General features: G+C 41.3%; 1 protein-coding gene across 5 annotated transcripts in view; it reads left to right on the top strand.

Annotated features, from left to right (window-relative positions):
* PACRG (parkin coregulated) overlaps positions 1–23,972 on the top strand; it is a 593,702-nt gene that overhangs the window by 399,154 nt on the left and 170,576 nt on the right. Inside the window, exon 5 of one of the 5 annotated variants that reach the window (XM_045390382.3) lies at positions 7,620–13,105. The exons of the other annotated variants lie outside the window; for them this stretch is intronic. Within the exon in view, the coding sequence (XP_045246317.2) occupies positions 7,620–7,684 (65 nt within the window). The 3' untranslated portion in view covers positions 7,685–13,105. Of the gene's footprint in view, positions 1–7,619; positions 13,106–23,972 lie in introns of those variants that run through there. 5 annotated transcript variants of the gene reach the window in all.

Genomic DNA, 23,972 nt, shown 5'->3' with positions numbered 1-23,972 from the left:
AGAAAATGAATTTAGGATGCCTTTGTCATTTCTCTTGTCTGTAGGCTGAGCTTTTTTAAAAATTGAGCTATAGTCATGCAAGTTATATAACTTAATTTACTGCTGAAATGGAACCTAAAGTGGTTAGTGCAGTGATATTCAGCCTCGGAGGCTTTAAAACACTGGCAGATTGTTCACGCAGAATTGTGCCTGATTTGCCCGATGCATGCCATTAGGATGATCATGGACAAGATCTCAGACTGTCATTTAGCCAAAACCGTATACATATTATGCATAGAACAACTCACCCAAAATTGATAGCTAATGGGAAAGTTTCCAACTAAATAAAGATTTGGAATCCATTTACCGCTCAGTAAGCTATTTTTGGTCCATATCATCAAGTTTCCAGAAGTAATTGCTCCTTACGTATATTCTAAAGAATGTATAATAAAAAAGCCCAATGAAAAAATTTGATCTGATATTTATCTCATCCATCTGGTTTTTTTGGTAGAAACCTAGGTGGCATGTGTTAAATGTTAAGCATAAGAGAATTCTCAATATTTTAAAAATAACTCAAAATATTGAGGAAAACACCTAAAACCCACTGATGGTTATGGTAGCTCAGGCTTAACATTTCTTAAAATGTGTCTGTGTACACACTGGGTTAGAATCACTGTTCTCATTTACAAATGGAGCTTCCTGGCCCCGCCGTTCTCATTCATTCCTTGAAAGAGAATGGGGGGCCAGTGGGGGAAGGGTCTGGAATTTGCACTTAAACAATTTGAGTGCAATTTGCACATACATTCGAATTCGAGAACCACTGCTTTGATAGTATAATGTCAATCATTTTGGAGCCCGATTTAGTCCTGTCACAGGACATTGTCATTTTTTATGTGCCCAGGTTTCTTGTGACTTCATCCAAGAGATGGCACGTACAGTACCTGAGTACCTGCCACTGGGCAAAAAGATGACCAGGTGAGAGATGAAGGAATGAGACTGCAAACCTCACCATCAGGGCACAAACACCCCAATCTCACATTCCGTCAAGAGTTGTTCTATCCCTTACATGCCATCCACTCTAGACAGTGCTTACATTTCAATGTTGAGCGTGTTCCTTGTTTTCTTCTGATTAGAGGTGACACAGTGCTCTGTGTCCAGTGGCCACCCAGGTCTTTGAGATAAGCAAACACTGTCCTCCTGATCAGCAGCCTCCATCTTCCTACTGATCACAGAGCAGCGTGGCAGTGGTTAGGAGCATGGACTCCACCTCTTTCTGACTGTATGTCCTTGGCCAAGGTAGCTAACCTCTCACTGTCCCTCAGTTTCCTCATCTACATAATGAGAGTAACAGTAGGTTTGGCTGTGAGGATTAAATGGGCTTACATTTACAGAATGCTTAAAACGGTGCTTGGCAAATTATAAGAGCTTGTTTGGAAAAATAACAAGACTAGAAGGGGTGGATCATTCCAGAAAATTAAGGAATCAAAGAGAAAGATGGAGGGATTTAATACCAATCTGGCAAAGGAAGTGCCTTCCAAAGAAAAGTATACCTCATGTGTCTCATAGTTCCTGGGGACATAGTGGGACAAAATAAATAAAAGGAGAAATGGCAAAGGCAAAATAAGCATTGTCTTAGATAAGGAATGAGGGAGCAATGAAGAAAACAGAGCTGCATAGTCCCTTCTGCAACCACAAAGCTGCTTAGTCCTATGTGTGTCTTGACTGTGTGTATCTCACTGGAATGAAGGTGGTTGCATTGAGCACCTTTGGGGGTGGAGGATGCTGAACAATGTTAGCAAACTGTGTTGGACATCACACCCAGTTTCCCTGCATCTGTCCAGAGAACCCTCCTTTCTCCTGGTCTTCTAGGCCCAACATCTGGCTATTTCACTTCATTTTTCCTCCTCCCTTGGCCTTAAGTCAGGAACTAATTTTTTCCCACTTTGCCCTTCCTATGTCATTATTCTTCCCTTTCTTTCCTACTTTCTTTTCTGATACCCTGTTTTGAATGCATGTTACCTTTAACCTCAAGTGCCTGAACAGGCTCCTAGTCAGTCTTCAGAAGCATCTCACCGCACCACCTCCACCACTTTTCTGTGCAAAACCCTTCAATGAACTTGCACAATAATGCCAAAATGTCCATCAAGCGGTTTTCAAAGATTTGTCCCACTTTGGTCACAGCGTGCCTTTCTAGCATCATCTCCCACTACTGGGCCTCTCCCCTCACACCTAATCCTCCTCCTGCAAGCCCTGCTTTAGCCGGACTCAGCAAGCACGTCCGTGCACTCAGCGCACCTTTGCACTTAGCAGGCCCTTTGCCTGGAGTTCTGTCTAATCTGGCCCAGGAGCAGTTAGGGAAACTTTACGGAGCCAGAAGCACTGCAGGTGGGTGTACTGAGTTGAAAAGTCTCCCCTCAAGATCCATGTCCTTCCCAGAACCTCAGAATGTGACCTTCTTTGGAAATAGAATTATGTAGATATAATTAGTTCAGATAAGGTCCTACTGGAGTCGAGTGGGTCCTAAATCCAATATAACTGGTGTCCTCATAAGAAGAAGAGGCACGGTCACACACAGAGGGAAGATGACATGAAGACAGTCACACACAGGGAAGAAAGCCCCGTGAAGATGGACACAGAGAGGGAGCCGATGCAACTTCAAGCCAAAAAGTGCTAAAGATTGCTGGCAACTACCAGAATTTGGAGAGACTCATAAAATATATTCTCTCTTAAAGCCGTCAAAAAGGGTGGCTCTGTTGAGCCCTTGATTTTAGACTGTGAGACACTTGTTTTAAGTCACCAAGTTTGTGGTACTTTACAACAGCCGTAAGAAACTAACACTGCGGCTGTTGAATGTTAAGAGCCCTCAGCTGTGAATCAGAGCGATCCTGCCTCCCTCACCACCTAAGAATGTTGCCGGGATCAAACGGGCTAAGACGTGACCGTGCTATTAGATGTGCAAAATTCTACGCAAGGGTCGTGTAAACTGACTTATTTTTTAAAAACCCTCTCATTCCCTTGCATAACTCCTACCACAATACTTTACCCATAAAATGTGTTCAAATAGGCACGATTTGAATCTTTTCATTTATTCATTTAACATCACATTAATTTTATTTTAAAAGACAAAAAACTTAGTCATAAATAACATGGCTCATCTTCAAACTACTGTGTAGCCATTTGTGTGCAGCTTTGACTGCATGTGGTGTTATTTCAGAAAGATACGATTTGGCTTATCTAGCTGAATGTAAGTAATACATTACATTTTAATATTAGCTTATTATATATTAATTTTTTTTTTTGAAACGGAATCTCACTCTATAACCCAGGCTGGAGTACAATGGCAACATCTCGGTTCACTGCAACCTCCGCCTCCCCAGTTCAAGCAATTCTCCTGCCTCAGCCTCCCGAGTAGTTGGGATTGCAAGCACATGCCACTACCAACCCCAGCTAATTTTTGTATTTTTAGTAGAGACGGGATTTTGCCATGTTGGTCAGGCTGGTCTCGAACTCCTGACCTCAGGTGATCCACCTGCCTTGGCCTCCCGAAGTGCTGGCATTACACAGGCATGAGCCACAGCGCCTGGCCACTATATATTAATTTTTAATATACTAATGAAGTTAAATATCTGTGGATCTGAAAATAAGATTTATTTTATTTAAGGTGACAAAATTAATTTGTTTTCACAAGTTTGGCTGGTTTTATTTTTGCCACTTACTAGAAATCTAGTAAACGTATATTTTATTTAACATGGCTTTTTAATACCATTCCTTTGAATTTGCTCATCAGTAAATTTAATCAATCACTTTTTTAAAGAAACAGAACAAACTTTCTAATCCTAGTACCATAAAGTGATCTCTTGCAAGGAAATAAAGAAGAATCCAAATCTGAGTGCCAGGAATCATTATTGATAAGGTGAAGGAGAACAAGTTTCCCTTTTGATTCCCAACTTCTCCTTGAAATAGGACACCCAGAATATGATTCTTTCTATATCCATTTTCTCTAAGAATCTTTGAGCGATTTGCGTGTGCCCTGTGATTAATACAGCCTAGTCATAGCCTGGTGAGGCTGGCGGCAGTCCTGCTTAGAGCAGAAACACAGAGCATGACAGTTACAAGCACGTGATCCACAGAGCCAGGAAAAGACCCTGAGACACAACCCACTCCTGCACCTCCTCGGTAGGAGCTATACTCAACTTGTGATTTAATTCTGAGCTCTTACAGGCATTTGTTAAATCCATAAGAAAAATACTTTGAAAATTTGTACTTACATTTAATAGCAATTTAGATTCCTACAACTGGGGGCAAAAGCTTTATTTCACTTCCAAATGGACTTCAAATAACGTCAATTGGATGTGCACTAGAAAAATATAATTTTAAAAGGTGTTCCCAAGAATTAGTGAAGAAGAAAAGTCATGGGAATTAGGGAGAGTAATTTCTAGGTAATTTTTCTTGGCCGCTTTTGTCCATATGATATTTGCGGTGTATGAGTTAGGTTAAGCTAGACGATGCCAAAGTAACAGAATATACTACCAAATTTTTCTGTGGCTTAAGAATCAGTAAGTTTATTTATTTTTCAGGTTAATAGGCCAGTATTGGTCAGGTCCAGATGATTTGGGAGAAGAAGGGTTTGCTCCATGCGGTTGTAGGGACCTAGGCTGATAGCAGCTTTATCATATTCAGCATGTGGCCTCATGATCTTAGTCACAAGGTTGATATTTTGGAGGAGGTTTTAATAGGCCAAGTCTGGAAGGAGTGTGTATCAGTTATACTTCTTCCATTGGCTAGAACTCAATCACATGACCACACCTCACTGCACAGGAATCTGGGAAATGTAGTTCATCAAACACTCAAGAATAAGTGGAGCTGAATTTTAATCAATAACTACAAGTCTCTGCAACAAGGAGAAATGTGTACCTGATGTTTCTTGTGGAAGAGAAGAATAATTAGCTGACTTTTTCTGTATAATCCCCAACCAAAAGAAGTCTGATTCATGCTCGTTTGTTCCTAAAACAGAAGTAGATCATTTGTGGGGAATATGTTATTAGAACATCCCTAGAGAGAAGCCCATTATCCAGCTTCATTTTCCAACTTCATTCTCTTGGCAGGAGACATATTTCTCTTTCTGCCTGTCCACTGAGTCTGTGCCACAAGCAAAGAGATGCTGTATGTCTTGCCTATAAAGCAGGGCTGGGCTGCAAAGCTGTCGAGCCCAGTGCAAAATGGAAATGTGGAGCTCTTGATTCAAAAGCAGGAAAGCAATGTTACTAACTAAAATACAAAGCTTTTTTCTTTCTTCCCCAGTCTCTCAATTTGTCATAGTGTTTTTTACTTGCTAGTTAGTTGCATTCTAAGGAAAAGTAAACATTTAAATATTGGCATGAATTTTACCATTCATCTTAATATTGTGCAATTCCAATTATAAACAAACATTTAAGACACAGTCCAACTCATATGTGCAATCACTGAATCTAACTACACAATTTGAATTTTGTAACTTATATATGTGCATATGCACTTTGTTCTTGCTAGAACAGTGGGCATGTTGCACAAAACCAAATCACTTATTTTTATTTCACTTCTTGAGACTCGCACATTCTACCAACATTCTACCTTCAGCTTACTGATGAATAAGGAAGAATGGAAAGGGAAGGAACTATGGGGTCCCCTATATTTCCCTTCTGTTCCAGGCCATCATTTCCTGCTTCAGTTGCTGGCTCCAACAAGAAAAGCACAGGAGTAAGAAAGGATATGATAGGGTTCATCGGTCACTATGTTTTTAGAATGCCATTGCCTTCTTTCTACACTCAAAGCAAGTTCTGGTTCAAATGAAAAGTATGGCGCCTTAGGGCTGTAAGTGCCCCTGCTTACTCAGCAGGAGACGTCACACATTTACCTTGACCCTTGCACACTGTGGGTTCACCAAAATTCTGACTCCAATGGCATCAAAGAGATTTAAGCCACACATAGAGCCCTTCTAAGTGCAGGGCCTCAAGCAACTTCATGTTCTGTGCTATACTAAAGTTCTATACTAAAAGACACGTATTTAGAGGAAGGATACCACAGACCAACACTGATGTCTACAGCAGCAAGAACTGTAGGACATGCTGTCAATTTTGTAATGGTTTTAAGGGAAAAAAATACTCTATTAATGTACATCTTAATTGTCAGGTGCATCCTAATTTCAGAAAATGTAAAATAACGGGGGAAACTTCAATTCCTAGAATTGCAGCACATAACATTCTTTACCCTAGTACCCACCTAACTACTACGACTAATGGGCTAATATGTGTTTTTAAATATTTCAAACAACCCGAAAAACATAGAGACTGATCTATGAATCCCTGCATACCCACCAGTCAACTTTATCAAATCTCAACAGTTTTGCCACACTTGCTTCACAAGATTCTTAAGGAGAAAAAACATTTCGAATAACACCGACAACCACCTGTGGACCCCTCCTCTACTTACTTTACCTCTCCTCCCTCCTCCGAGGTGATGAGTTTCCTGCAATCATTCTTTGTCATTCACATGCATACTTTTTTACTCTCAGTACATATATCTGTAACCATAAACATTTTTCACATTGTGAATTCGATATAGAGCAGTATAATAATACTGTACTTATCATTCTTCAACATGCTTTCTCATGCATCATTATTATTTTGAGATCTGTATTTCTACATGTGATTCTAGTTAAGTCATTTTTTTTGAAACGGAGTCTTGTTCTGTTGCCCAGAGTGGAGTGCAGTGGCACGATCTCGGCTCACTGCAAGCTCTGCCTCCCAGGGTCAAGTAATTCTCCTGCCTCAGCCTCCCAAGTAGCTGGGACTACAGGCGCACCACCATGCCTGGCTAATTTTTGTATTTTCAGTAGAGACAGGGTTTCACCATATTGACCAGGCTGGTCTTGAGCTCCTGACCTTGTGATCCACCTGCCTCGGCCTCCCAAAGTGCTGGGATTACAGGTGTGAGCCACCGCGCACGGCCTTAGTTAAGTCATTTTAATAACTAACTAGGGTAATTGTATAAATATACCGCAATTTATCTGTTTATTTGATTGTCATTTTAAATGTTTCTCTTTTTTCTTTATTATAAACAATGATTTAGGATATCTTCTTCCACATTTCTCTTAGTATACGTGAGCTGGAGTTTTTAAAGAAAAATACCTAGAAGTGGATATGCTGGGCTGAAAGTTATGCACATCACATCTTTAACTTTTCTGCATGTGGCCAAATGGCTCTCCAGTCTACAAGCCCAGAGGTAGTGTGGAGATGCATCCCTCCACAAGCTGGCTGACGCTTGTAAGGGCCCAACATTTGAATCCTTGCTAAACACAGGAGTGCAAGATGTATCTTTAAATTTGCATTTTTCCCAATGACTAGTGAAGTTGAGCATCTTTTCTTATATTAGTCGAGTTTCTTTTCTAAAAAATTGCCTATTTCAATGCTTTGTGCATTTTTTTCTAGGTTATGTATCTACTTTTTATCAATTTGTGATATTTTGTTCATTATGAATGCTACTGTTTGGTTATATGTGTTTCCAGACTTTAGTTTTTATGCCATTTATTGGGTCTTTTACAAAAATAAGATTATAAGTTTTGTGTCATTAGATTCATCAAAATCCTCCCTTTGTGGTTTCAGGTTTTTGTACCTTGATTAAGACAAGCCTCCGTTCCCTGTGTCATTCTCCCAGTGTCAGTTATTGACAGCATCACCCTAACTCCCTGCTCTGCCTCTCTCTGATGCGAAGTTTCCCTTTGTGCGTGTGTTTCTGCTTTTCTTCTTTTACCCACTACAGGTATACAGTTCCTCCATCTCCTTCAAAATCGTCTGGCCTGTTCTTAATCCTTTGTGTTTCTATTTGAATTTGAAGATCAACTTGTCAAGATCCATTTTAAAAATCTTGCTGAAATTATTTTTTGGAATTGCTTAGATTTACAGATTAATTTATGAGAAATTGCCATGTTTAAGAGATTGAATTTTCCCTTCAGAAACAAAGTGCATATCTCCCTTAATTTAGAATTTTTTATACTTCATTCATGTTTTTAAATTTTTTCCATAAAGATTTGCACAGCTTTCGCTAGTTTCAGGGTTCATTTTTTAAAACACTTTGCTGTTTACTACAATCCTTAGATCTCCTCTATAACATAATCTCCTAAATTTATTCATAGTTATAACTGAAACTGTTGTACTACACCTTGATTTTTTGCCAATTTAGGGATTACTGAATGAACTAATGCAAAATCCATTTTATGCAAATCTATACATTCCGTTTTGAATAATTTATTCAACGAAATACTTTCTAAAGAGAATCATATGCGATGAATAAAAATATCTTGAATAGATTGGAAATGTTCCTGTTTTGTTTTCATTTTAAATGCATACTAAATGCGTTAACGACATAGAAAGATTTTGGGTTCTATTAGATTCCTCAAATATAAAGACTTTGGATGCATCACTGTTTCAAACGATGAATAGTTTAAACGGAACTCCTATTTACAGCCATGTTTCCAAATGCATTTTTTACTTGAACTATTTTGAGATATAAAAATAAGCACAGAGATTTTGTGATAGCTTTGCAAGTAGCAATATTTTTGAAACATGAAATAGGCGTTTTGTCTGGAGAAGCCTTATCTATTACAGTCCATGTCTGAAATCACAGTCGTTTAATGAGCTCTGTTTTATGGAAGCTGCCGATGCCTCATTCGTAAGTCTCCCCATTCTTTCCAATGTCACACAGACTTTGGAGATGAATTTAAATTTCATCATTATCCATGACCTACAATGTGTACATTGACCATACTAGATTTTCCCTTTTTGAATATATTCCCAACACTGCACCTCCCTGCCCTGCTTTATTGTTCGCTTGCCAGTCCTCGGCTTCGTTTTATTCCTCTGGCGTTTTAAACAAAATAAAGATCCAGGCTCATGCTGAGGCAGTGCCGAACGAACCACCAAAATCCTCAGACCTCCATCCATTCCAAGGGGAGCGCCAGGATTTCCTATGCGACAAGAACAGGGAGAGCTCTCGGATCCTTTCTCCATCCCTCCAGCACTCCCCCGGCTCTCGAGAACACCGTCAATGCTCCCTAAGACCCCGTGCAACATGCAACAAGTCCGGAGCTCAGTCTCCACACGGCCACACTCCAAGTGACAGCAATAATAGCTGGTGTTTCTAAAGTGCTTACTGGTGCCAGGGGCTGCATCCGTGTAGACTCATTTAATCCTCACAGCCCTAAGAGAGACACGTTTGACAGATGGAGAAGCTGCTCCGGGATACTCCGTGGGGGGATGACAGGAGCTGGCCCCACAGCCCGGCCTGGCTCCGCAGCGCACTGCCTGGGCCCTGCAGCTTGGAGCGGGCTCTGAGTGAGCTCCCTGCAGATATTCTCATGCTGCCTTCTCACCACGCTGCTCACCGTTTTATAGGTGAGGAAGCCACGGCTCAGCCTTCAGACTCTCCTCTACCTGAGCCTCAGAGCCTGGCTCAGAGGCTCTGAGCCCAGAACGACAGCACAGATGAAGGAGTAGGGGAACCTGTCGGAGCCGCCTGGGGCATTAGCAGATCCAAGTTCCAAATATGGAAAACTTAAAAAACGAGTTACAAACCTGTCGTCAATTTGACAGTAATGTTTTTATAATTACACATTGTGAAACTTACCTGAATTATAAAGCAATTTAAATGTTGTTTTGTTTAACACCTCAGCTTGGATCTGGATGTTTTTCTAACTTAAGAACCAGAACAAGGGTCACAAATGGGCTCCTGAAGAATAAGTTTCAGAATGCTGTGTTCACAACCATGGGGGCGTATCTGCCACTTCTGCCCCCAACTGGACAATCTAAGTTATCAGTGTGATAACCCATCTCCTAGGATGGTATTTAACTCAGGAGAGGCGGTTCCCAACCATTTTGGAACCAGGGACCAGTTTCGTGGAGGACAATTTTTCCAATGAACAGAGGAGATGGCGGTTTCAGGATGAAACTGCTCCACCTCAGATCATTAAGCATTAGATTCTCATAAGGAGCAGGAAACCAAGAGCCCTCACACGCACAGTTCGCAATAGGGTTCATGCTCCTATGAGAATCTGATGCCGCTGCTGACCTGAGAGGAGGCAGAGTTCAGGCAGTAACGCGTGCTTGTCTGCTGCTCACCTCCTGCTATGCCGCGGGTCCCTAACAGGCTGCGGACCTGTACCACTCTGTGACCTGGGGGTTGCAGACCCTGCTTGGAGATGTTCTCCTTTATCCTACCTCTTCATTGCAACACTGAATAAAAATTTAACTGAAATGTTCATTATAATTCACATGCATTCAAATACTTGGTTGTACTTGGGTAACTGTCAGAGTTTCCTACATTACCTCACTGCTCCAGCTTTGTCTTTTATTCCATTCCATACATCACTTCTAGACTAATCATCCAAAATGAGTGTTAGAACATGAGTTTAGAGTCACATAGACCGGCCATATCCTGACTCCATCCTACACTGCCCATTTTAGTTTCCAGTGGCTGCCGTAACAGATGACCACAAACTTGATGGCTTAAAACAACAGAATGTGTTCTCTCACAGTTCTGAAGGCCAGAAGCTCAACATCAGCTTCACTGGGTCAAAAGCAAGCTGCGGCAGAAAGAATCCATTCCCGGCCTCCCCCAGCTTCCAGTGCTAACAGCATTGCTTGGCTTGTGGCCACATCACGCCAGTCCCTGCCTCGTCTTCACATTGCCTCCCGCTCTTCTGTGTACTGTGTCCAAATCCCCCTCTGCTTCCCTCTCATAAGGACACTGTGATTGAATGTAAGGCCCATCTGGGTAAGCCAGGATCCTTAACTTAATCACATTTGCAAAGACCCTTTTCCTAATAAGGTACATTTGTACCTAATAACGTACCTAATAAGGTACATTTACAGTTTCTGGGAGTTAGGACCTGACATCTTTCTGACCATAGGTCAACCTGTGTGATTGCAGAGAAATTATTTAATCTTTCTTTATTCAGTTGTTTTCACTGTCTAATGGGTATCTGTTTCACAGGGTTGCCTGAGGCTCAGAGGAGACGGTTTACATAAAGCACTTACTGCAATGCTTGGCAAAAAAAAAAAAAAGCTTTTAATAAATAATAACTATTTGTTTTATTTCTATAGGCCAAAAGTTCAGCATCTCTCCATTACTTTCTGTCTTAATCCCTTAGTCTATTAGGTTGGTGCAAAAGTTATTGCAACTGCCAAAGTAATTGCCATTAAAAGTAATTGCAAAAACTGCAACTACTTTTGCCCCTAACTAATAGAAATCCCTATGTCCATCATCTAGTTCCAACAATTTTCCCAACCTTGTCTTTTACTATTTTCTTTGTAGACCTTCTAGTCTAACTAGATGTGTTTGCTAAGGAGTCCCTCAACTGAGTGTTCTTGCTTCTCCCCTTTGTGTCTTTATTCTTTGTTGCTCCTGTCTGTGAAAGTTGACTCCTTCCTCTTTGCCTATCCAAATACTGTCCCTTCTGCCAGGACAAGCCCCATTCTCATCCTCTCCTTGAAGCTTTCCCCAATCAACCCAGCTCAGGCTTGTCTCTCCCCGTGAAGACAATCAGTGCTGCTCTCCACGATGCTGCCTCACTCTTACCATGATGGCTCTGTACACGTAGACCAAGCTGCCTATAGACAGTTGCATGCTATGTACGAAGCACGCAGCAATGATGGATAAACCATTGTGACAGAGAACCCCAGGAAGTCAGATCTGGGCTCACAGACTAGATTCACATCTTCGATCCCTAGGCCAGAAACAGAATAGGCAGTGAGGGGGCCTGAAGTCACGGGCCTCCTGAGATCCCAGTTGAAAAGCAGGCCATGGTGGGTGAGAGCCTGGCCTCCGTGGGGTACGGAGGATGAGAGTCTCCCTGTGGGGTGGAGTACCAGGCCAGGCTTGCTGCTCAGAGGCGGAGGCTACAGTGGAGTCTTTCACTAAAAATAAATACAGAAATAAAAATTAAAATCTGCTGCCAATGCTGTCTGCTGCTGGACTGGGAGCTCTAGGAGTTGAGTGCAGACAGCCACAAAACTATTAGGTGGGAAATAGACAGCAACGATTGAGAAGGAGTGAAAGAAATAGGAAAAAAATCATTTTCCTGCTAAAATAAGTCTGCAAATAAAAAATTTCATAACCCATGAAGAAATTCCATGCTAAAAAAGGCAGCCCACAAAATAAAAATTGAGAACACGTGTTCATTCTGGATTAAAATAAATTCCTATGACAGCACAAGAGGTCCCGAAATCATGCTAGATATCCAAAGAAATAAATAGGATAAATTCATAAAAGTAAAAATAAATTATTTTTTGAAAAGGATAGAAATCTTGAAACAAGAGCAGACAAATGTGAAGAAGAAGAAATGATAAATTTGGTTAAATAAAATGGGAAGCTGCCCAGGGAGGATGAAGGTTAATGGCATCATGATGGGAGAGACAAGTGAGCTGAAAGCTGTTCTTCGAATTGGAAGTATATTTCCAATTGAGAAAGATTAAATATGTAAATTCTATCCTAAGCACGGTGTGATAAAACTGAAAAACATTAAAGACAACAAGAAAATATTTAGGCCACCCAAGAGAAAGGGCAGACACCACAGAGACCCACTGGATCCTCAGTGGAATTAGCAGCAGCCCGAGACACAAGGCAGTGGGTTGGTATCTCGAGTGCTGAGAAAAAATAAAACCAACTACCTAGAACTTTACACACAGTTAAGATATCACCCAAGAGGGAAGGTAAAATAAAGACAATTTCAGACATACAAAGATGAAAAGAGTTTGCCAACTCTACTTAACTCTAAGTAAAATTACCGCCGAAGTGAGTACATTAGCAAGAAGAACAAACCCACAGCTGAGACTGAGATACCAGAAATAATGGCAAGTCCCAAAATTGATAAAATGTCAGTAAGATTTATGAACTATGGGATTTTTGTAATGTGTGTTTAAAAAAAAAAAAAAAGCCAGACTAATATTCCAGACAACAATGGTAGGATGTCAGAGGCGTTTTCAGTCAGCAGCCAAAGTTTTGTTTCGTCTGGGAGAAAGATAAGAATATTTAATCACTTTGGAATTTCCATACCTAAAACCACGCTAAAGGATTTAAAGAAAAAAATGAAAAATCCATATTAAGCTAAAGAAACATAAGGAGTAATAGTAAGATCAGATTTAAAAAAAGCATTATTGGAGAAAAGAGGGCGATAAGAAGAAGTAAAATCCACCAAAATGACATAAAAATCATGATCCCGTATTATCCTAATAATACAGCAGAAATATATAAAGTAAAAGATAACACAATTATAAGAAAATTGGACAAATCCAAAAAGTAAAGGATCATAACTCTAACAGATCAAATAAAAAATTATTGAAGATATGGATGATTTTTTAGTAAGAAAATTAACAGGTGAGTTTTGACATATAGAGAATTCTGCACCCAGTAGTGATAGTCCTTTGTATGCTCCTAGAAACATTTACAGAATTGACCATGAAGAAGATTAAAATTTCAACAAATTTAAATAATTCATATTATTCAAATGATATTCTCTAGCAACTAAAAAAATGTACAACTAAAAGTATAGTGTTTGAAATGAATTCATAATTCATAAGCTAAAGAACTAGATTGAAAATAAATATAGACCATTCAATTTAAGAATTAGAAAGTGAGCAACAAGGTAAATGCAACAAAAACAGAAGTAAACAAAAGAGCAAACATTCGTGAAATAGATGTCAAGGAAACGGTAAAGAAGATCTGCAAAACAAAACCAGGTTCTTTGAAATAGCAAATAAAATACACGTTTCACCAAGATTGAGCACAAGAAAAAAAGTCTCAAGTAAACAGTAATTCATTCATAAATCAATGCACATGAATTCAGAATTTAGTTGAAAGAAATAATTTACTAGAAACATATGTTACCAAAAAATAGAAACCCAAAATAAACCAATAAACATTAAAGAAAATGAATAAGTAATCAAAAGCTTCCCCACCAAAAAGAAGCCACATACCCAGTTCATTTTACAATCAATTTTTTCTAAGTATTTAAATATCGTTTCTTTCTCTCAAACTATTCTAGAGAACTGAAAAAGAAGAATTGAAGAAGGTAGGATAACTCATGAGAGCCAAAGATGGAAAATATGTGAACATAATTGCAAAAATCCTAAGTAACATGTTGTCATATTTAAAAAATTCTAATAGATCAGGATGAAGTAGGACTGTCCTTGGAATGGACGTGATCACTGAGTTCCCAGAGCCTTGCTATGGTGGTCTGAGAAAGCGCACTGTACCCTGTAACATTCTCTCCATAAAAATGTAACCCCAACTTCATGATGAAAAACTCATCACACAAACCCAAACTGAGGAAATTCTACAAAATACCTGGCCAGTATTTCTCAAAACTCTGAAGATCATGAAAAATAAAGACTAAGAATCCATCCTAGAACAGAGGAGACTCTGGAGACCTGATAACTAAATACAGGGCTGTATCCTGGTGGAATCTTGAAACAGAAAGAGGACAGCGGTGGAAACACTGGTAAAATCCCAGTAATACCTGAAGCTTAGTTAAAAGGAATCTGTTCAAGTTGATTTCTTAGCTTTGACAAATATAAGATGTAATACAAGATATTAATATTGGAGAAACTGGGTGAGGGATGCAGAGAGCTCTCTGTACTATCTTTGCAACTCTTAGTATTAGTAAATCTAATATTATTCCATATTTTAAAAGTTTATTAAAAAATAAAACTAAAACACCTCAACACCTACTCATGATGGAAACTCTTAGCAAACCACCTTGGGAAAGGTGTCTCAGCTTGATGATGGTGTCCATCATTGCTTCATGGTTTTCAAAGCATAAGTAGAGGTTTTATTTCACACGTTGTAGTGAGGATTAAATGAAGTAATATATATGCAATGGCTTATGAATTAATATTATTATTCCTGTGATCCCAGCAACAACAACATCAGAAGTCTGCTTGTTGCTTTAGTGCAGAGTTCTTGCCCTTGTTTGTGCCACACAGCGCTTAGACAGCCCGGGAAGTCCTTCAGACCCCTTCTCAGAATGTCTGCCAATGCACAACATACAATTCATATAGTTACTATGTGTGTACATATATAGTTGTTAAATCACAATAATACTTTTCTGATATTGAACTAAACTTTCATTCTAAGGATAGCCCTATTTGGTCACGATGTGTGGTTGAGAAATCAACAGGCCTGGGCGATGTCAGCAAGGAAGTGAGGCAGAGAGAAGAATCCATTTCCAGTGCCAGGGCTGGGCCTCCTGGGTGGTGGAAAACTCAGGGCAAAGAGATCCTGAGAGGGGACGAGGAGGAAGGACCAAGAGGTCGGTGTGGGAACTTGTTGAGTTTGAGTTGAATGATGTTTTCAACTGGATATTTTTCATAATTGCATATCTTTTTTGAAAAGCAGTTTTTAGGCCGGGCGCAGTGGCTCTCACCTGTAATCCTAGCACTTTGGGAGGCTGAGATGGGCCTTGAGGTTAGGAGTTTGAGACCAGTTTGGCCAACATGGTGAAACCCTGTATCTACTAAAAATACAAAAGTTAGCTGGGTGTGGTGGTGCATGCCTGTAATTGCAACTACTCGGGAGGCTGGGGCAGAAAAATAGCTTAAACCTGGGAGGCAGAGGTTGCAGTGAGCTGAGATCATGCCACTGCACTTCAACCTGGGACACAGAGCGAGACTCCGTCTCAAAAAAAAAAAAAAAAAAAAAAGAAGGAAAAGTAGTTTTTAAATCTTTTGGCTGACCATGCACTCACTGTAGCAGTTTAAAAAATTATGCATGAAAAGCGACACACATGCACACACATACGTTATATTACTGCAATGATGTGTATTAGTAATATGTAATGTATATTATAGTACTAACGTTTTTATAATGAAAACACAAGAATAAAAATTGTGAAGGATGACGTTAAAGGTAAATACAGGTCGGGTTCAGTGGCTCACATCTGTAATCCCAGCACTTTAGGAAGCTGAGGTTGGTAGATCACCTGTGGTTCGGAGTTTGAGACCAACCTGGCCAATATGGTGAAACCCTATCTCTATTAAAAATACAAAAATTAGTTGGGTGTGGTGGCACACGCCTGTTATTCCAGCTACTTGGGAGGCTGAGGCATGAGAATCACTTGAACCTGGGAGGTGGAGGTTGCAGTGAGCCAAGATCATGCCACTGCACTCCAGCCTGGGCGACAGAGTGAGACTCTGTCTCAAAAGAAAAAAAGAAAAAGTAAGTACAGATATAAACATTTTTCTCTCTGCATCCCTTTGGTTTAGTGAGCGCCAGGCAGTAACATCAGGTACAGATGTAAAGTTTGAAAAAAACAGAGGAGTTGTGTCTGCAGGAATGACTTTCATAATGAAAGACTAGAGCAGGTACAGAGATTGGGGACCCCTCCCGCCCTCTTTTCCCCATCCCCTCTGAGCCCTGGTGATGTTGAAAGGTAGCTCATGCTTCATGTTTCAGCTCTGAGGTTTACTGCTATTGATGCTACATCTCAGTGACTTCTGGCTTGGAGATCACTGGTCCCACCCAACCTGCCATGAGAGACAATTTGTGAAAAGAGCCCAGAGTCTGGAATCTGAAGACCTTGGTTTGATTCTGGTCTCTATCACTTTCCAGCTAAATCATACATCTTAGACAAATCATTTGATCACTCCAAGCCTTGATTTTCTCGTTCATAAACTGGAGGTTGTATATTTCTTTCCACAGTGTAATGAGGATTAAGTGAGACAATGTAAATCAAAGTGATTTGTGAGCTAGAGTGCCAGGAACTACACCAGCATTTGTTGTTACTTTTTGTATAATCATCAACCCTAGTCATGCAGTGTACATTTTCCTGTCTACATCTTCCATCAACTATACATCAAATGTGTCATATTCCCCCTAGGTCCAGAAGTGGCAATAATTCTGCAATCATTAGGTTACCTTTTCCTATCCACAGCCCTTGTTTTCCTGTCCTAAGCAGAACACTGGTTTTCCAGCTGGGATGATTTTCCCTCCCAGGGGATGTTTGGGTGCTCCCAGTGAGGGTGGGGATACAGTACTGGCTTCCAGTGGGTAAAGGCCGGGCGTGCTGCTAAACATCCGACACTGCACAGGACAGCCCCACCACAAAGACCAGAAAGCGTCAGTACCTGGAGTGGTTAATCCATCCTCTGAACCAGCTGGAATGACAGGCATGGAAGTTTTGGTTGTTGATCTTTACTCCTACAGTTGAATCTCATTTTCTGTTAGAGGTCACTTACCTTCATTAGCAGAAGGCCCTGGCCTGGCTTTGGGTGTGTCTAGGGTGCCGTGACGCCTACTGGAGATGGGAGAGGAGAAGGAGACCTGCAGGGTAAGATGAGAGGCGGTGCAGGAGAGAGAGCTGCTGGCTCTGCCTTCATTTACGAATGTAACCTTTTTAACATGTATTAAGTCTCTGGTGGTGAAAACCTTAAAATTATTGAATTTCAGTTTTGTGTAGGTAGCAGTCACATTTTACTGCTTTCCGTTCTTCTACTGTTGTCTTCTCCCTTCTGTTTAGTTCTTCTGACTCTTTGGAAGTCCAAAAAGCCTTATGTACCAGACCATCACTCTTCTGTTCTCCCTCTTCCTCTTTCTTTTATAAATCTTTGTGCATGACACACATTAATGACCAGGAGATGCCATTGGTAGCCTTGCATCCATTTCTGGAATCCCAAGACTTAGCCTTCACCACCACTTCCTGACCACAGCAAGTAGTTACCAAGGGCAATGGAGATATTTTCATTCCTACCCTTGGTCCCTTACCCTGATGCCTTCTGTTGATTTTCAGAATCAGAAGTCAAGTTGATCATCTCAATTGTGAATTATTCAGTCTAATGGCACGGAAATTAATAAGACAAAGTCGTGAAACTCCCATCTGTCTCCAAGCTATCTACTTGTGGATGTTTATCAAGCTAAGAAACTTGCCATATGTGTAACATATTGTCTGAAGGGGAAAAAAAACTCTCTACTTTTTTCTAGAAAATCCTGACATTGTATGTTGTGTTTTTGTTCCACCTTATTAGATGGTCTTCTCTTCTTGTCACAGGTAAATAAAATGGCTTCATCCTATTCATGTTTCTCTGTTAGCTTTTCATAATAGTAATATGAATGGTTTCTGTTTATATGGGGTGTTCAACCTCCCTCCACAAAGGATCTAATAACATCTTTTAAGTTCAATCTGTTCTTGTATTTTGCCTTACAAACTAACATGTTTTTAAATGTCTTTTCAGAAATGATAAACTTGAATTTTCCTCATGGTGGCTTTTGTCCAAACATCTCTAATTGTTTTGGAGATAATATCCTATTCATTTTCACAATATTCCTCTAAAAACGTAGGCAATATTATGCCACCTTGCGCATGGTCAGACCACAGCATGTGGGAGTTGATTAACTCTCATTTTGCCATGCTTCTACATTGCTCATCCCTTTCCATTCTGTTAGCCCATGGATGCTATCAGTTCTCTTCTGATCATCCTTTGCAGTTAGCTGAATACTCCTTAGGAAGTTTATCAGCCTCAACTCCTGTGATAGTTACTTGAGGACGTCTTATCCTCCTTCATTAGCCTGCAGGGTCAGTGTCCTTCTCTGATTGGTTTAGGACCACGTACTGAACTCCGCACATATGATCCACACAGTTCAATGTATAGAATTACAAAAATGTCTAAGATCCAAATTAAAGGAGGGAATGTGAGCATTACAAATGGATGCAACATTGATCACACATATATTTATTTCGTGAATATAGAAAAATGAAAATGTAGCATTTTTATAGGATGATAGTAATATATTTGTTTTCATGTGCTTTTCTTATTTGTTTAATCCTCGTAAAATCTGACTATATAAGCAGGGTTGCCATGCCCAACTTAGAGATGAATGAGCTGAGACTCAGAGGCTGGGTTGCCATCCCAGTGTCTCCAGTTTTGCAAGAAATAGAGAATTTCCTAACAAATTCCAGTGATCACATGGCAGTTCTTTCTATTCTGACTGTAACACTTTCTTTGAAGCTCTACTCACCAATCTTGTTTCATGTTCATCTCCCTCATATCTCACTTTCCTAGAACCCACCTTTTATCACGTCTTCCCCCAAATCACCAATAGTTAGCAAGTGTTCCTCAGAAGGAAATAAAAAGTATTGAGCATGTGAGTTACAGCCTTCCATAATATATGAGTTTTGTTCTCCTAGACCTTCTTCTCGCACAGCCTTTCTTTTCGGGCACACTGGGCTGTTCGCCATCCCAGCCTCGCTTCACACCTCTCAGCCCCGGGGAAGACGTTATCCCCTTGTCAATGCCCCTCTAGCACCTTTCTTTACCGACCAGAATAGAAATGGACTCACAGAGACTCATTCACTGCCTGTTTCTTCAGCATTTTATGCCCCTTTCAATCCTCTGTGCTGCCTCATACATTTCTTCTACACGGTAGACATTTGGTTAATACTCCTTACCTGGTTGATACCACTGAAAATAGGAAATTAGGCAGAAAACTCACTCTGGGAACAAGACGATGTCTACTGTAATCCACCTGCAGACATGTTAGAAATTTGCACTAAGTCACAGATGCTTATAGTATGTGTGGGGGGCGGTTATTCTTACTAGATTTTTCTTTAATGATGCAAATTGGCAGCCTGAGTGTTTTGAGCATCCATGGCCATTGGAGGCAGTCTTTCAAGGAGAGTTTTCACATCCGTCACCTCTGTGCCCTCCCACTGTACTGAAAACAGTGTCTGGTATGTATTATGTACCATAGGAATAGTTTTACATTTTTTTCATTGAATAATTCATTTAAATTTGATATACAAAGGGACAGATGCAATGCAAACTTTCACTGAAAGGCGCGATCCTGGAGCCTGGTATAATGTGTGCAGGCCACATCCGGCCATCACGGGCAGGTTAGCATCTCACACAGAAAGCATTTCTAGCCAGAGAGCTGCATGGAAGCCCACCACCCTTCCCTTAAGAACACACTGCTTTATGAAAGAACAGGGCAATGGCACCTCAACATCCATACATTCCGGTTCAGACTCGAACGGTGGCATACCCAGTATTCCACTGCAGGATGACACTCGAATATGGAAAATCGGTCCCAGTGACACAGCTTTTCTCTGCACAGTAGCTAGCTCCTCTCCAGCTCTTTCCCATCTGACTTCAACTTTGCGTGTTTATTTCTGCGTGAGATGGAACATGCGAGAACATACAGCACACAGACCCTAGGCAGCTCCTCACACTGGAAATACCTTCCTCTCTCGTGGACGTGCTCTGTCTGTGCAACTGCAATGAGAGATTCCAGGGCCACTGGTAACTTACACTTGGCACCAGCCCATAACTGGCTGCCGCACAACTGACCAGTGATCCTTGCGCAGTGTTCTCGTGGAAGTGAATGAGGGTTTTGTGAAAAATCTATGGCAGGGGGAAAAAAAAGGTCCCTGATGTCTGTTGAAAACAGCCAGGCCCTGTTGGAGGGAATTGTGTCACTGTCGACTGGCTCTGTTAGGAGGAAACGGTTTCCAGGCCCCACCGGGGCCCTGGCTGGCTTCCTTCCCCTTCCTTGAAACTCCCGCCCCGGCTCTGCCACCTCCCACGGAACGACCCCTCGCTGTCACCTCCCCTCCCGCACAGTCCAGGCCAGCCGGGTGTCCTCACGCCCTCCTTCTGCTGCAGAGCTTCCGGAGGGGCTGCCTCCCGCGGGCCCTGGCCCCTTCCCAGGCCCGGCCCTCCCCAGACCTCTCTCCCCGAGGCTCCGGCCGGCTCCCCCTTCCATCCTCCCCAGCGCACTGGCCCGTCTGCCCTCCTTGCTCCAGTCTCCACCCGGAAGATTTAAAAAGCGAAAAGCCAGGCCACCTCTGTGTGCGGCCTCGCCCTCCTTCCCTGCACACCCTGGAGAACACAGCCTTCTGATGAAACCCCAGTCTCCTCGCTTTCCATGCACTTTTCTATCCACGGCGAGCTGGAACTTCTCCCTAAAGCAACAGCGTCTCCAGCCTCCTGGGCAATTTCCCTTCCGACTCCACGACCCCGCGAGCCTCCCTGCAGGCCCCTTCTCCTCCCTCCACCGCGCTGCGGGTGGTGCCCGCGCAGCCTCCGCCCTCTGGGCACTCCTATCCTTCGCACCCCAGACCCACAGCCCCAGCCCAACACCCGTGAGCTCCAGAAGCTGTCTCCTCCCACCCCGGGCCAGCCTGGAGCCCCTGCTGCGGATCGGATCCACCGTGCAGGCCTCCCTGCCAGCAGCGCAGATCCTCCTCCCCACCCTGCGCTTCCCACCTGGGTCCTGTTGCTCCCGTTGGCTTACCGGGAAACTCGGTCTCATTTCCATTTCTTTAGGAAACTCAGGGATGCCTGGGACTCCTCCCGCCCTGGGACTCCCCACTCTCTGTAGATGACACAATTGAAAGCTCCGCGTTTTTAATTTTCCCTGCGTGACTGTCTAGCTGTGCGTTAGTTCAATCCTTCTTTCGATGGTTTTCTCAGTGGTATTCCTGTTGCTGGTCCTCGCCCTGACCCTCAACCCGCAAACTGGCGATGTTCTTCCTGACGCCGGAGTGGCCTCTACCTCGCAGGCTGTGGAGGTCTGCCACCTCCTCCCAAGTAACACCACGTGTTTCTCAACCTGCGCCTCAGTTTGGTGATCTGTGCAAAGGGGTGGCGATCATACCTAGCTGATACGAGAGTGTTGTGAGGATTCAGTATGTTATATAAATCATGCCCCAAGGGCATGCCGGAGCTAAACAAGTTCTAGGTAGGAGTTAATGCTGTCCCCACTTGTCAGATCCCAGCAGGACACACCAGGCCGGCCACTGGCTGGCTCTAATCCTCCTCTACAGGCTTCTGTCCCTCTGGGACCTCACCTTCCTGCTCCCTCGCCTGTGCTCACACTGGACCACTCCTTATCCCTTGACCTTGGGGCCATCTCCATGCCCCCGTTTCTCTTGTCCTTCTTTTCTCTGCCAGGAACATCTCCCAGCCATGGGAGTTCAAAGTCAATTCAATACCACCTTCTTCAGGAATCCTTCCAGGCTCAAGTTCGCCGCCTCTTGCCCTCTGAGAACAGGAAAACCCGTGGAATTATTTGCTCCCTCTGTGCTCCTACCCGCATCCGGGTCATGATTTCAGCCCAGCACTTGTAACCATGCATTGGGCTTAGGCTGCTTGGTAGTGACTGCTTTGACCAGTGAAATCTGGATCCATCTGTCTTGAAGGTCGCTAGACTACTGAAAGGGGAGCAGTAGGTGGCAAAGAAATACTGGCTAAATTAAAATTTTTGAAATTATAAATTTTGGAAATCATGACCAAGAGTAATGTATTCTGTGCTGGGTTTTGTCTATACTATTATTGGTTTGGGGTGTTTGCTCTGCCCTGGAACTTCAAAAACCAGTTTCTGACCTTCTTTTAAAAGTAAATCTCTTAAGATTGAAATGTATCAAATTCCTTTATTTTTTATGAAGAATCATAAGTAAACACTGTACAGATTTTTTAAAGTTTTACATCTCAAAGAAGACATGAAAATTGAAAAATACCCAATTTGCTTTAACATGACTGCAATTTGACATATATTTTGGACTTTTATTTGCAAAAGAATGTAAAGAATATTTATTTTAAAGACTTATTTGGTGGAGCTGAAACGTCACCATTGTACTCCACTAGAATGAAGCATTTGTTGGACTGGATCTTGGTTTTTGTTGTTGTTGTCGTTGTTTTTAATTCCTTGCTCTTTAGACTGTTGTTTAAAATCCTATGTTTTTTAACGTGTTACCAAGGAGAAAATGTGAGAGAAAATTCCATAGTATAGAATGGAATGCCTCCCCCTACCCTACCCAGCAACACATACTTAACGATGTCTGCATATGTTCCCATCCTCATCGGCAGGCTTTTGCTCCAGTCCTGAGAAAGACAGCCTCCCACTAAACAAATAAGGCCTCCAAGGGACGTGTTTTTCTTTGGTGTTCCTGCAAATTAACATGAATCTGTGCTATGTTGTATGGAATTTCAGAGAGACATTTTGTTATTTGTCCTCAATAAGAGAATGTGCAAAATCCATGGTTTGCTTATTACAGACACAATTATCTCACCTTTCTTTAAATCGGCATTAGTAAGCTTGAATTCAATCACATAAATGACTTTACTTTTAAAATCATGAATAAAATTCGAGTTTACCCATTAAAAGGTATCCTTTGTTCCAAGGAATATCATTTATATAGCTTAATTTTTTAATGGAACTTAAATATTGTCAAAGCCGTATGTCTAGAATGAAGCATGAAATCAATCAATGTATTAGAAATTTTCTGATATGCTACATAACAAGCACTTCCTAACAAATGCTTAGAAGGTCCTATTTATACTTTTGAGCCCTTAGATTCCACCCCAAATATGTCTTCTTAAATCCACTGTTTTTCTTTTCTCTTTAATTTCAGTTTGTTTGGTTTAATGATAGCTACTGAACATAAATGCCAAATTACAATGGCGCTTCCCAGCTGTGTGCAGAACTTTATATTTTAAGTACCAATTTGTGATGAAAGAATGCTTCCAGCTCAATTCTCATCAGCATTAGAGGTTTTAGCAATTGCCAATTATTTTTCTAAATTACCTATTTTAATTAAGTAAAATATTGTGAATTTAAGATTATGAAGTGTTCAAGCATTATTTCATCTTTAACTAATTAGTGAGAAAAAGGAAATTATATTTTGGGACATTAAGTGGCTATTTTTAGAATACAATGCTTCTATGGTTTCAATGCTTTAAATTAACAGAAAATGCACAAACTTCTGTCGAAATCCTGGTACATCTGGGGTCTTTGAATTACACCTTGAACTGATCATTTGTTCCAATGTAACATAAATTTGTATATTAATTAGAGTGAAGTACACCTTGAACTGATCATTTGTTCTAATGTAACATAAATTTGTATATTAATTAGAGCCAAAATGCCCAAGAGATTGAGCTTGATATCTCCCTTGACTAATTTAACACATC

The sequence above is a fragment of the Macaca fascicularis genome, chromosome 4, assembly GCF_037993035.2.
Source record: "Macaca fascicularis isolate 582-1 chromosome 4, T2T-MFA8v1.1".
Classification (NCBI taxonomy): domain Eukaryota; kingdom Metazoa; phylum Chordata; class Mammalia; order Primates; family Cercopithecidae; genus Macaca; species Macaca fascicularis.
The sequence above is the reverse complement of the archived record's forward strand: the minus strand, read 5'-3'. Positions and strand labels throughout refer to the sequence as shown.